The 14,542-nt window shown below is 38.2% G+C and overlaps 1 protein-coding gene across 1 annotated transcript in view; it reads left to right on the top strand.

Annotated features, from left to right (window-relative positions):
- Nucleotides 1-14,542, top strand: part of LOC118933442 (cilia- and flagella-associated protein 52) — a 79,275-nt gene that overhangs the window by 22,080 nt on the left and 42,653 nt on the right. Inside the window, exons 2-3 of the mRNA XM_057499485.1 lie at nt 7,113-7,312; nt 7,681-7,817. Of these exons, the coding sequence (XP_057355468.1) occupies nt 7,113-7,312; nt 7,681-7,817 (337 nt within the window). The remainder of the gene's footprint in view (nt 1-7,112; nt 7,313-7,680; nt 7,818-14,542) is intronic.

The following is a 14,542-nucleotide window of genomic DNA, read 5'->3' as shown; positions in this document are numbered from 1 at the left end:
AGACAGTTCTCCAAAAAAGAAATACAGATGGCCAACAGACATGAAAAGATGTTCCACATCACTAATTATCAGAGAAATGCAAATTAAAACTACAATGAGATATCACCTCACACCAGTAAGGATGGCTACCATCCAAAAGACAAACAACAACAAATGTTGGCAAGGCTGTGGAGAAAGGGAGCCCTCCTACACTGCTGGTGGGAATGTAAGTTAGTTCAACCATTGTGGAAAGCAGTATGGAGGTTCCTCAAAATGCTCAGAATAAACTTACCATTTGACTCAGGAATTCCACTCCTAGGAATTTACCCTAAGAATGCAACACTCCAGTTTGAAAAAGACAGATGCACCCCTATGTTTATCACAGCACTATTTACAATAACCGAGAATTGGAAGCAACCTAAGTGTCCATCAGTAGATGATTGGATAAAGAAGAAGTGCTACATATACACAATGGAATATTACTCAGCCATAAGAAGAAAACAAATCCTACCATTTGCAACAACATGGATGGAGCTAGAGGGTATTATGCTCAGTGAAATAAGCCAAGCAGAGAAAGAGAAATAACAAATGATTTCGCTCATATGTGGAGTATAAGAACAAAGGAAAAACTGAAGGAACAAAACAGCAGCAGAATCACAGAACCCAAGAATGGACTAACAGATACCAAAGGGAAAGAGACTGGGGAGGATAGGTGGGTAGGGAGGGATAAGGTGGGGAGATGAAGGGGGGTATTAAGATTAGCATGCATGGGGGGGTAGGAGAAGGGGGAGGGCTGTACAACACAGGGAAGACAAGTAGTGATTCTACAGCATTTTGCTCTGCTGATGGACAGTGACTGTAAAAGGGTTTATAGGGGGGACCTGGTATAGGGGAGAGCCTAGTAAACATAATATTCTTCATGTAATTGTAGATTAATGATAACAAAGAAAAAAAATAGAAAGGGTGATTACTCCCTGATAGGATAAAACTAACTGTAAATCAACGATTAATGCATGCTTTAAATATCATTAATTTTGATCATTTAAAGGGTGTCAGATGATCAGCTATCGAAGTATGTTTTTCTGATAATACTCCTGTCTCTTAATAAAAAAAAAAAAGCAGTTCCTGTTTGGTGACCTCCAATAAGTTCTTCACAATAGTATAAAGGGCATATCGAAGTGTGGGCAAAGGGTCTGTTTGTGTTTATACAGAGGATCAAAGCCTAATTTGGCTACCCAGAAAATGAACTAAGGTACGATATGAAGAAGAAGTTCCAAGATCAACATACTCTGGAAGAGTCATTCCAGAAGATGATCATCAAAAAACGTTAACAGAGATCCTGGCGCTGTTGCAGTTGTAGCTGCATTCATCCCACTGGTTCCTGGAATTGCCATTGAAATGAAGAAGGAGATATCTAATCTGGCCTGTGCATACAGTAAAATAGCAAATTTGACTAGATCTATACTGTTGGAACTCAACCAAGAATTAGGAGAAGTGCAAGTTGCAGCGCTCCAAAATCTTGAGACTACAGACTATCTATTGTTAATGGAACATATGGGATGTGAACAGTTCCCAGGAATGTGTTGTTTTAAATTGTCTGATTTTTCTCAAACTATTCAAATTCAGTTAGACAATATCCGACATATCATAGATAAGTTTTCACAAATGCTTAGGGTGCCTAACTGGTTTTCTTGGTTTCACTGGAGATGGCTGGTAATTGTAGGTCTGCTTTGGTTATGTAGCTGTATTCCTATCATGTTAATGTGTGTGCGCAATTTAATTAGTAGTTTAAAACCTATACATGCTGAAGTTATTCTACAAGAAGATATGTCAAAGAAATAACCAATCTTCCCATGTTTTCTTCTGTCTGCTACTTCTATAGCTTTTATTCTTCCTTCCTAATTACAACCCTTAAATAGAATCCGTGCCTCATATCGAATTTACTGAGTATCATAATTCTTCCAAGTGGTAAAGATACCTCAAGTCAAATGCTGGGCATAAAACCCACAGGGTATAAATCTGTAAAGAAGTAAAAAGCTAACCTTTTCAAACAATATTGCTTCTCTCTCACTTACCAACTTTACATTTCCCTGTATGGCCCCGGAAGATGACTGGTTAGCCAGAGACGGGTAAGATTCCTCAAGGGAGGAACAACCTAAGACAGGCACAGTCACAGGGGGGCCATCAGGTGAGAAATTGGGGATCAACAGAGGTGAGGCTTCGAACCTCACCCCCCTGTTTTGAGAGAAATCTTCTGCATCCATGGATGTTTTGTTGCCCTTGTCTAGCTTGGATTAATACTTAGCCTATAGGCACACACGTGATCATCTACATTTGCTTTCTTACAGCACTAAACTATGTTTTCTACCTTTATCTTGCTTCTACCTACCACTTCAGCATTTTATTTTAAAAAAAAGTAATAATAATAATAATAATAGAAATGTGGGATTCACATATAAATTAAGTATAAAAATCAAATGAATATTCATATCTGACGTGATTGTTTATAGTTCATGATGCGTGATCAATACCGAAAGTTTCTGTGATGAATGCCCTTGTACTGTTCACCATGTAAGAACTTATTCACTATGTAAGAATTTGTTCACCATGTAAGAACTTGTTCATTGTGCTTCAGAAGATTGGAGACTGATGAGAATTAGGCTTGGCGTGGATTAATGATTGTGCATTGAGTCCCCTGTACAGAATTTTTTTGTTGTTAACTGTTAACAACCATTTCATCGATAAATATGAGAGATGCGCTCCCCCCCCCAAAAATTAAACATATAATTATCATATGACCCAGAAATTCTGCTTCTGGGTTTATCCAAAGAAAATGAAAACATCACAAGGATATATGCACTCCCATCTTCACTGCAGCATTATTTACAGTAGCCAGATATGGAAACAACCTAAGTGTCCATTGGTGGATGAATGGATAAAGAACAATGGTAGACATACCATAGAATACTATTCAGCCATAAAAAATGATGAAATCTTGCCATTTTTAAGAACGTGGATGGACCTTGAGTATATTATGGTTAGTGAAAAAAAGTCAAACAGAGGAAGACAAATACCATATGATTTCACTTACATGTGGAATCTAAAAAACAAAACAAATGAACAAATAAAGCAAAACCAATAGATACAGGGAACTGATTGGTTCTTGCCAGAGGGAAAAGAATCCTGGGATGGCTGAAATGGGTCAAGAGGTACAACTTCCAGTTATGAAATAAATAAATCATGGAGACATAATGCTCAGCCTGGTGAAAATGGCCAACAATATTGTATTCGATTTTTGAAAGGTGTTAAGAAAGTAAACCTTAAAGATTCTCATCACAAGAAAAAAAATTTGCAACTTTGTATGATGACAGATTTTAACTAGACTTATAGTGGTGATAATTTCACATCGTATACAAATGTTGAGGCATTTTTTTGAACATCTGAAACTAATATAATGTTATATATCAATTGTATCTCAATTTTTTAAAAAGCATGTTGTTAAATGCTTAACAAGTCTTTTAATAAAGAGGTGTCTTACTAAAAAAAAGCTATACTCCTCATTAAAGAGAATAAGCAAATTGTTATCAAAGTTTGGGAGAAATATTCTATTCTAGGCTTAAGTGAGGTCAAGGAAGGGTCAATTCAAGTAATCTTTAAAGCTGGGTACAAGTCAGTGGGTAAAGACTGAAGAGCAGAATATTCCGAGTAGCAAGAATAGTGTGAACACAGGAAGAAGGTGGAGAATGTGGGGCCTGATTGGAGAATGGCAAAAATGTCTTCGGTTTCAGAGACTGGCAGGATTATATAGGAAAGAGGGCCTGAAATTTGATTTTAGAGGCCTTAAAACCAGGTGTGGAGAAAATGGAAGTTTCTGACCAGGATTCCCCTGGCCTTAATAGCACCTATTGTATATACATATATATAAGAGTCTGTTCACACATCTATGGGGCCCTTACTGGGGACAGAGAGGCTCGTCAGTCTTGGGAGTATTGGCCTAGGGGAGAGGCGGAAAGAAACACCCATTTTCTCATTTCCTCAGTTCCTTGTACATAATTGGTCAGGCATCTGCCAGTCCTCAGAGGCCCACTCACAGAGCTCCTCCCAGTGCTAGGGGCGGGGAAGTAGAGGGCCCTGAGAGCGGGGAGAGAGTGGTCTGAACAGGAGCCGTGAGAATGGGAGAGAGCCAAAAAGGAAAGTCTGGAGGGAGAACTAGGAGAGAATGGCGGCTGGCAGAGGGAAGCCGTGGAACCCCAGAGCTAGGAGAGGAGTAAGCCTGTGCTGGAGAGCGGAAAGGAGCAGTGCCCGAGCCAATGAACGTGGCATGAACCCCTCCTGATGCCCCAGCTTCTTGCCATCGCCTTTATTCTGTCTCACCAGATTTATAGGGAACTTGCCCTGGGTGGGGAATGTCCTCCTCCTGGATCAGTACAAGGTAATCGTGTTTATTTTTCATGTGGAAACAAATGAGGAGCAAAAACAAAGCCCCTTTTATCATTGTGACACTAGAACACTCATTGTAGTTATGTAATAGTTTATGAATTTTAACTTGGGAGTATAAATATATAACTGTACTTTATTCTTCTAGGTATTGTCTTTTGACAGGAATTTTTTATTTAATCAAACCAAATATAGTTGTGTTGCCTATGAAAACATTATAAAACTGTAGTTCCTAAGAGTTTGTAATGACACAAGAATAGCCACATTAATCAATTAACTGGAGTAGATAAGCTCATGATTTTCCTATTATGCAGAGTCCCTAAACTGAAAACAGCAACAATAACTATATATAAAAAATTTGTACATTAACAAAATACTAAATATACTATATATACTATGCTATATATAAATAATTTATAATATTTACTATACTATATAAACATTATATATAAAGCAATTTGCATGTTTTATCTTACATAAATAGCAGCATATTGTGCACATTTTGAAACCTGCTTTTTTCACCTAACATTATTTGTACGATGTATCCATGTTGATTCATGTTGATTAATTCATGCTAACCCCACTATTCCCTTGTGTATACATGCCAATATTAATTATCTATTTCCCTCTTGAAGCCTTTTAGTTTATTTCTAACTTTTTGCTAATACAAACAATGCCACAGTGCACACCTGAGTAGAGGCCCACGAGTGCAATTACAAGTATTTCCCTAGGTTATATACCAGAGTGGAATGGCTGGGTCCTAGTGTATGTGCATATTCAACCATACTCAATATGAACACGTTGTTTTCCAGAGCAATTCTACCAATTTACCCTCCCATGAATCAGAGTATGTTCCATCTACTTCACATCACCACCAGTGCTGGGTGTTGCCAGCCTTTTTAAATTTAGACATTATGATGGAGATGAAGGGGTGTCTCATTTTGGATATAATTTGCATTTCCCTTTGATTACTTGTGAAGTTGCATATCTTTCATATGCTTATTAGCTTTTGAATTTCCTCCATCATAAATTACCTGTTCATATCCTTTGCTCATTTTTCTGTTGGGCAGTTTCTGTGTTTCATATTTCTTTGCAATAGTGCTTTGTGTACCCTGAATATAATCCTTCATCTGTTATGTATATTGCTAATATCTTCTGGTTTGGATTTTTCTTTTCATTTTCTCTTTTGTCATTAGAAGTCTTTAATTTTTAACATAAGTGCTTGAATATATTAGCCTTTCTGTTAGGATTTGCTCTTTCATGTCATGTTTAAGAATTATTTACTACAACGTGTGTATACATCAAGTCTTGTTTTTCACATTGATATCCTTGATCTACCTGGAGTATATTGTTTGTGGATGGTGTGAAATAGGGATCTAACTTGACTTTTTCCATGTGGATAGCCATGTGATTTTTTATAAGGAGACTGCAAATAAAAGAAATATATATATATATTTTTTTTTAAGTAGGAAAAGATCACTTTCACCCAAACACAAACCTTAGTATTATGAGAACTTAGTATATAAAAAAGGAATGATCACAATTAAAATTAAAGAAATCGTTTATTCACTGAATACATTGGCCTTTTGAGCAAAAAAAGAAATCTGTTTAGCTACTAGAATCACATTATGCACCAAAATTAAATCCAGAGGGAGTTAAATACAGAAGATGAATTCATTAAAAGACCAGGAGTCTTTATTAATACACATTTGTGACTCTTTTGATGTGATGGAGTAGGAAATAGCAATAAAAAGGATTTAAAAATACCCAGGAATAAATATAAAATACATGTAGGAGGTCTTTATGAAGAAAAATTGAAAATGCTACTGGGAAACATAAAAGGAAACTTCATGGAGAAACATACCCTGGTTTAGAAAGAAGATATAATGTATTATATAAAAATTATTTTGCCTGAAATTAATCTATACATTTAATACTATTCCACTGAAAATGATTTTTAACCAGTCAAGCTGACTTTAAAGTTTATATTGTAAAATAAATAGGAATAACCAAAAGATTTCTGACCAAAGATGAGTGATAAGGCGGAACTTATGTCTATTGTATATTAAAATATTACTTAATTTTATTACAAATTATTACAAAATAATTACAAATTATAAAGGTTTGTAATTCTGGCGATGATTCTTGGCAAACAGCTGAAGGATGGGGTCCTGGAAGACCCCACTGGAAGAGGTCCTGAGTTTCTTCAGAGTGCCAGGTGGTGCTGAGAACTGAAACCAAGTTTTTATCTTAACCAAACTTTTGCCTGAGATAGTAAATTCACGTTCTCCTGATGCCATGCACTCACCTCATCAGGACGCTTGGGATCAAGCCTCCTGTGTTTCTTAGGATTACAAGAATTGGCCCTAGGGCCTTGCCCTCCCACTCCAGTGTCAGCATCACTTGGTAACGTGTCAGAAATGCAGAATCACAATCCCGTTCCAGACCTAAAATCAGAATCTACATTTTAACTGGATACACTGGGGGGTTTATGCTCATTAAAGTTTGTGAAGTGACCTACAAGACCAAACTTCCTGTCGGGAGACTAAAATTACCTGTTAACCCCAAACATAAGCACTTATTTTAGTTGAATTAAGTCTTTTTTTCAAAAGTTTTCTCTTCTGTACTCAGTTCTTGTAAAATTTACCAGTCACTTCTGCACCCAAGTATTATTATTTTTAATTTCTCTCTTTTAGGACATGGGCCCACTGGTCTGAAATGCCATCCTGACCAGGAGCATCTGGTTTACCCTCTGGGCTGCACAGATCTCTTTCAGGCAATAAATACTCAAGAACAGAATTTCCTGCATGGACACGGCAACAACATCTCCTGTGTGACCATCTCCAAGAGTAGGACATACATTGCCTCTGGACAAGTCACATTCATAGGCTTCAAGGTGAAAACACTGAAAATAGCTCTTAGTGAAGGGATTTAGAGGTGCCTCCCTAGAAAAGCCACCAGCTTCGGGCTGGCTCTGTGCTGCCTCCTGTTTTGACTTTTCCTCCTCCACTTCTGCTCAGCTTCTCCTTGAACTGATTCTTTCTCAGGCTGAGAATGAAGGAATCTGGTGTTTGTACACCCGATACTGCAGCTTGTGGCTGATAATGTCCAGTCCCTGCTTAAAACTCTTTCTGTTTTGTTCCTGTCATATCTGTAAGCCATGTTCTAATTTGTAGAAAAGTGATGTTACTGGTTCCTTTTCACTGAGAGAGGTAGCGATCTCCTCAAAGCCTGTTTATGATCTGACTGTGTGTTCTTGCCCAGGCAGATATCATTTTGTGGGATTATAAGAAAAGGGAGCTGATTGCTCGGCTGTCACTTCACAAGGGCAAAGTTGAAGATCTGACCTTTTCACCCAATGATTTGTACTTGGTATCACTAGGAGGCCCAGACGACGGAAGGTAATGAGCAAAACTTACTTACGTATTTTCCACCAGGCATATTTCTAGATGTATCAAGTACCCTCCTCACCTTGAACATTCCCTCTTGGCCCATCTATATTTGAGTGGGTGTTGTGTGAAAAGCCAATGCAGAAAATACCATAGAATAGCAGTTTTGCAATCTGGCTGTGCACTCCACTGTGGAGCTTCAGGAAATGACTGATACCTGATTGCACCTTCAGAGAGTTTGATTTGATCGGCCTGAGCTTTAGGAGTTTAAAAGCTTCCCCAGTGATTCTAATATGCAGCTAAATTTGAGAACCTTTGTTGTAAACAAAAGATGACATATTTATCATCATCATCAAAGACAACAGCTAATTTTGGGGGAGCGCTTACCATGCGATGGGTGTGTGTTGAGCACTTTAACTGCACTATCTCATTTAAGCCTCACGACTCCGTGAGCTGTGGTGGCCATGACAGGTGAGGAGATTATGTCACCAGCTGGTAAGTAGCAGAGCTGGGAGACAAACCCTGGCACTGTGATCCAGCAGTAGCACTTTTACCTTGCCTTGCCAAGACATGACATTTGCTCTCAAGGAACTCACAGTCATGTTTAGTAGGCAGAGAATACATACAAATGAAACTGGAGGAGTGGAGGGGAGTTTTCAAAAGTGTTTTATTAGGGAGAACAATCAATGCAGCATATATTCCTATGTAAATGCTAAAGGAACATAGTCTGCTTAAAGAAAATTGGGGGATGTTGAGAAAAACATTCTAAAGAAAGTTTTCTTTCTGAAACTTTCCTGTATTAGGAAAATGCAATATAGTCATCCCTGAGTAGTCACGGTGGACAGGAAGATGGGGTTCTGCAGATTGGTTTTGGACAATTAGAAATCAACCCTGAATCTGTGGGCAAGTACATTCTATGCAAACCACCTGGCTTCTACACAGAGAGAGAGAAACAGAAGGGATGCAATGGACATTCTACAGTTTGCATGTGCATATATATATATATTTTTTTATTAATGTATCACTGATATACACTTTAATGAAGGTTTCACATGAAAAACATTGTGGTTACTACTTTCACCCATATAATGAAATCCTCTCATGCACCCCTTTGCAGTCACTGTCCATCAGCATAGTTAGATGCCATAGAGTCACTACATGTCTTCTCTGTGCTATACTGCCTTCCCCATAACCATTTTGTTGAGAATTTTTATCATGAATGGATGTTGAATTTTGTCAAATGCTTTTTCAGCATCTATGGAGATGATCATGTGGTTTTTCTCCTTCTTTTCACTGATGTAGTGGATGATGTTGATGGATTTTCGAATATTGTACCATCCTTGCATCCCTGGAATAAATTTTACTTGATCATGATGGATGATTTTTTTGATGTATTTTTGAATTTGGTTTGCTAATATTTTGTTGAGTATTTTTGCATCTATGTTCATCAGGGATATTGGTCTATAATTTCCCAAGGTAGGCCTGTATTACAATATATTTCCCTCTAAGCACGGCCTTCACTGCATCCCATCCCACAGATTTTGCAATGTTTACTTATTGTTGTCATTTGTCTCCATATATTGCTTGAGTTTTTATTTGGTCATTGATCCATTGATTATTTAGGAACATGTTGTTAAGTCTCCATTTGTTTGGGGGCTTTTTGTTTTCTTTGCATAATTTATTTCTAGTCTCATACTTTTATGGTCTGAAAAGCTGATTTGTATAATTTCAATCTCTAAAAATTTTTAAAAATTATTTTGGTATCATTAATATATACTTACATGAGCAACATAGTGGTTACTATTCCCTCCATTATCAAGTCTCCACCACATACCCCATTACAGTCACTGTCCATCAGTGTAGTAAGATGCTATGGAATCACTACTTGTCTTCTCTGTGCTATACTGCCTTCCCCGTGCTACCCACCTACATTATGTGTGCTAATCGTAATGCCCCTTCAATCTTTTTTAATTTATTGAGGCTCTTTTTGTGTCCTAGTATATGATCTACTCTCAAAAATGTTCCATATACACTTGAGAAGAATGTGGTTTTATTTTCCTTGGGTGGAGTGTTCTGTAGATGTCTATTAGAACTATCTATCCTAATGTGTTGTTCAGTGCCTCTGTGTCCTTACTTATTTTCTGTCTGTCTGGTTGATCTGTCCTTTGGAGTGAGTGATGTGTTGAAGTCTCCTAAAATGAATGCATTGCATTCTGTTTCCCCCTTTAATTCTGTTAGTATTTGTTTCACCTATGTAGGTGCTCCTATGTTAGGTGCATATTTATAATGGTTATATCCTCTTATTGGACTGACCCCTTTATCACTATATAGTATCCTTCTTTGTCTCTTGTAACTTTTTTTGTTTTGAAGTCTATTTTGCCTGATACAAGTACTGCAACTCCTGCTTTTTTCTCACAATTAGTTGCATTAAATATCTTTTTCCATCCCTTCACTTTTAGTCTGTGTATGTCTTTGGGTTTGAAGTGAGTGTCTTGTAGGCAGCATATAAATGGGTCTTGTTTTTTTATCCATTCAGTGATTCTATATCTTTTGATGGTTCATTCAGACCATTTACATTTAGGGTGATTATTGATAGATTTGTACTTACTGCCATTGCAGGTTTTAGATTCGTGGTTACCAAAGGTTCAAGGGTAACTTCCTTCCTATCTAACATTCTAACTTAACTCACTTAGTATGCTATTACAAGCACAACATAAACATTCTTTTTTTTATTTCCTACTTTTTCTTCCTCCTCCATTCTTCATATATTAGCTATCATATTCTGTACTCTTTGTCTATACCTTGACTGACTTTGGGGGTAGTTGATTTAATTTTGCATTTTTTTAATAATTAATTGTTCTACTTTCTTTACTGTGGTTTTATTTTCCCTGGTGACAGCTACTTAGCCTTAGGAACTTTCCATCTAGAACAGTCTCTCCAAAATACACTGTAGAGACAAATTTAGGGAGGTAAATTCTCTCAACTTTTGCTTATCTGGAAATTGTTTAATTCCTCCTTCACATTTAAATGATAATGTTGCTGGGTAGAGTATTCTTGGTTCAATGCCCTTCTGTTTCACTGCATTAAATATTTTATGCCACTCCCTTCTGGCCTGTAAGGTTTCTTTTGAGAAGTCTGATGATAGCCTGGTGGGTTTTTCCTTTGTATGTTATCTTTTTTCTCTCTCTGGCTGCTTTTAATCTACTGTCCTTATCCTTGATCTTTGCCATTTTAATTATTATTTGTCTTGGTGTTGTTTTCCTTGGGTCCCTTGTGTTAGGATATCTGTGCACTGCTATGGCATGAGAGACTATCTACTTCCCCAGATTTGGGAAGTTTTCAGCAATTACCTCCTCAAAGACACTTTCTATCCCTTTTTCTCTCTCTTTTTCTTCTGGTATTCCTATATGTGAATATTGTTCCATTTGGATTGTTCACACAGTTCTCTCAATATTCTTTCATTCTTGGAGATCCTTTTTTATCTCTGTGCCTCAGCTTCTTTGTGTACCTGTTTTCTAATTTCTGTTTCATTTACTGACTCCTCTACACCATCTAGTCTGCTTTAAAATCCTTCCATTGTATGTTTCACTTTGGATACTATATTTTTTCAAAATTTCTATCACATTCTTGAATTCCTCACTGAGTTCTTGAATATTTTTCTGTAGCTCCATGAGCATGCTTATGATTTTTATTTTGAAATCTCTTTCAGGAAGATTGGTGAGTTCAGTTTCACTTGGCCCTGTTTCTGGTGTTTGTGGGATTTTTGGTTTGAACCAGGGTCCTTTGATGTTTCATATTGGTATGTGGCACCCTCAAGTGCCCAGAAGCTCTACTCTCTGGAGATGCCCAGCCCCTGGAGCAATGGTGGCGATCACAGGCAAACAGTGCTGGTGCCTGCCTAGAGAAAAGACCTCTTTCCTGCTCCCCTGCTGTAGTGCCTGCCTCCACTGTCAGGGCCAGTGGGCCGAGTGTGCAGGGAGGAGCCTCTATGCTAGGCACTTGTAGCTGCCATAGGCAGGGCCACCCTCTGGCTGGCCTGCTGCAATGGCAGGGGAAGCTGGTTTGCAAGCCGATACCAGCCAGGAGGAAAGAGCAGCAGGCTGCCTATCATGGTGGGAGTCCTCATAGCTAAATTTCCAGTCATGGGGATGGAGCGCCTGAAGCTCCTGAAAGTTCCCAACCTCCTGGGCTGAGTGTGCCAGGATGATTTTGTCCTCCTGTCCTGTCTCCTGAGCAGCAAGCTCTGTGCAATCCTTACCCATTTGCAGCCCTCTCACTGTTAGGAAGTCTCTCAGACTGCCTGCCTTTCTTTTGTCCCAGAGTGGCTGGTTCTGGGTGCCTGTTCTCCACAAGTGGCTGGAATCACAGTCTCTCCAAGTATTCCACCTGCCTTAGTTTTCCAATCCCGCTAATCTCCAGAGCACCATGTGATGTAGGTTTGTGCTCCAGAGCAGATCTCCACGGATGGGTGTTTAGCAGTCCTAGGACTCTCCCCACTCCATTTCTCTTCCTCCCACCAGTGAGCTGGTGTGGGGGAAGGGCTTGAGTCCCACCGGATCAGGGCTTTGGTACTTTACCCTTTTCTGGTGAGGTCTGCTCTGCTCCCCAGGTGTAGACAGTCCGCTACAGCCTTCTTTTCTGTTGCTCTTTCAGGATTAGTTGTTTGGTGTATTTTCATATTATATGTGGTTTTGGAGGAGGTTTCTGTCTCACCTCTTACACTGCCATCTTTAAGCCTATCTTGCCATGTATTTTTTAATATATTGTAATCTATGTATGAAAGTTTTTTGCATTAATGTTATCACACTACTAATGTTGTAATACAATCTGCTTTTTGATTAACTTTATACCAAGGACATTGTCTATACATTATGTATATATAGAGACATATGTCTCACTCTTTGCAATGACTGCAAGGTATTCCATCACATGGCTGAGCTACAATTTGTTTAGCTAACTCTATGTTAGTGCCTTTTATTTATCTTTAAATTTTAAACTTGTTTTTGAAAAATTAAAGCTATACCTACCTTTCCATGGTTAATAAAGAACTATGAAGAGTTCTACTCTTGGGAGGTACTTGGAATCCTTTTTTATAGCTTTATTGAGATATATTTCATGAAATACCCTTAAGGTGTACAGTTAAGTGGTTTTTAGTATAGTGATTAGTTGACTGGGGTTTTGGGCTCTTTTTTTCCAGAATCCTTCCTTAAGGAAATGTTGTGTTGTGCCACCGTCACTACAATCAATTTTAGAACATATTCAACACCCCAGAAAGAACTGTCATGCCCATTAGCAGTCAATCCCCATTCCTGTTCCATCACTACACATCCCAGCCCCAGGCAACCCTAATCTACTTTATGTCTCTGTAGATTTGCCTGCTCTTGACATTTCACCTTAATGGAATCACACAATATGTAGCCTTTTGTGGCTTCTTTCACTTAGCATAATGTTTTCAAAGTTTATCCATATTGTGGCATTTATCAGTAGTTCATACTTTTTTATTGTCAAATAATATTCTACTGTATGAATATACCACATTTTCTTTATCTATCAGTTGTTGGATTTTGGAGTCTTTTCTACTTGTTGATTATTTTTAGTGATGCTGCTGTGGAGAAAGTGGATGTTCCTATGTCCAGGATCCTCACCTGGCCCTAAACTACTTGATGATGTATTTGGCCTACTGCTAGGCTAATGCTCCCACACCCGTAGGCAAGGAGCTATTATCCACTAAGTCACTATATAAAGAGCTCTGCCCAGTGCTCCAGACAGAGGCAGAGACGGAAGTGGATTACAGACCTGCAGACTGCTGGATACAGACATGATTCTACTGCTTGACTTACCACCATGAGAATAAAGCTGGATAAACCCTTTTAACCCAAGAATGTTCCATTGTCATTTCCTGATCTCACTGAGTCCACAGTGAACTTGTCCAAAGCTGAAACTCTAGTACGTTCATGTACTAGATTTTGTGCAAATGAATGTTTTCATTTTTCTTAGGTATAAAGTACTTGGTTTTAAGAGCCTTTTTCCAGTTCACCTAGTTTTCATAACTTTTTAAGTGATATGCCTCCCCCTTTTTTCCACTTTAGATGGTATCTATCAATTTCCTACTAAGAAAAAAGAATTTATGGCTCTTACACTGCCTACTGCCCCCCCCCATTTCTACTGATCTTGGTTATACCTTGATTTTAGACCACCTGTGTATTATATTCCACATGTAGAAAATTTGGGAAATATAAATGTGGCATGTTTTTACATTAACAAGGTTTGTAATATTTGCATTCTTTATCTTTAATATTTTTATTCAGATGTTAACACAACACCCTCTCCCCAGCATTGTGTTATTATCCAAACAACACTCACCTTAGGACTTAGTGTATGTCTGCACCCAGACAGAAGGAAGTGGAACCTAAAGCAGTGCTTCTCAATGTGCGGTTCCCAGACCAGCAGGAGCAGCATACTTGGGACTTTTTAGAAAAGCAAATTCTCAGGCCCTACCCCAGAGCTGCTGAATCAGAAGCTCTGGGAACAGGTCCTAGCTGTCTGTTCAACATGCCCTCCAAGTGATTCCGATACACATTCAAATTTGAGAACACTGTCTTATGTATCCTCTTTATTTCTTTTTATTCTGGAATATTCCCCAAGGTAATTTTTACACAAGATGAATGGATGGTAAACTTTATGCCTCAAATATCTGAAAATGCTTTTATTTTCATATCTGACTTGATTGATGGGCT

The sequence above is a fragment of the Manis pentadactyla genome, chromosome 4 (assembly GCF_030020395.1).
Source record: "Manis pentadactyla isolate mManPen7 chromosome 4, mManPen7.hap1, whole genome shotgun sequence".
In the NCBI taxonomy this organism is placed as follows: domain Eukaryota; kingdom Metazoa; phylum Chordata; class Mammalia; order Pholidota; family Manidae; genus Manis; species Manis pentadactyla.
This window is presented reverse-complemented; position numbering and strand designations above follow the sequence as displayed.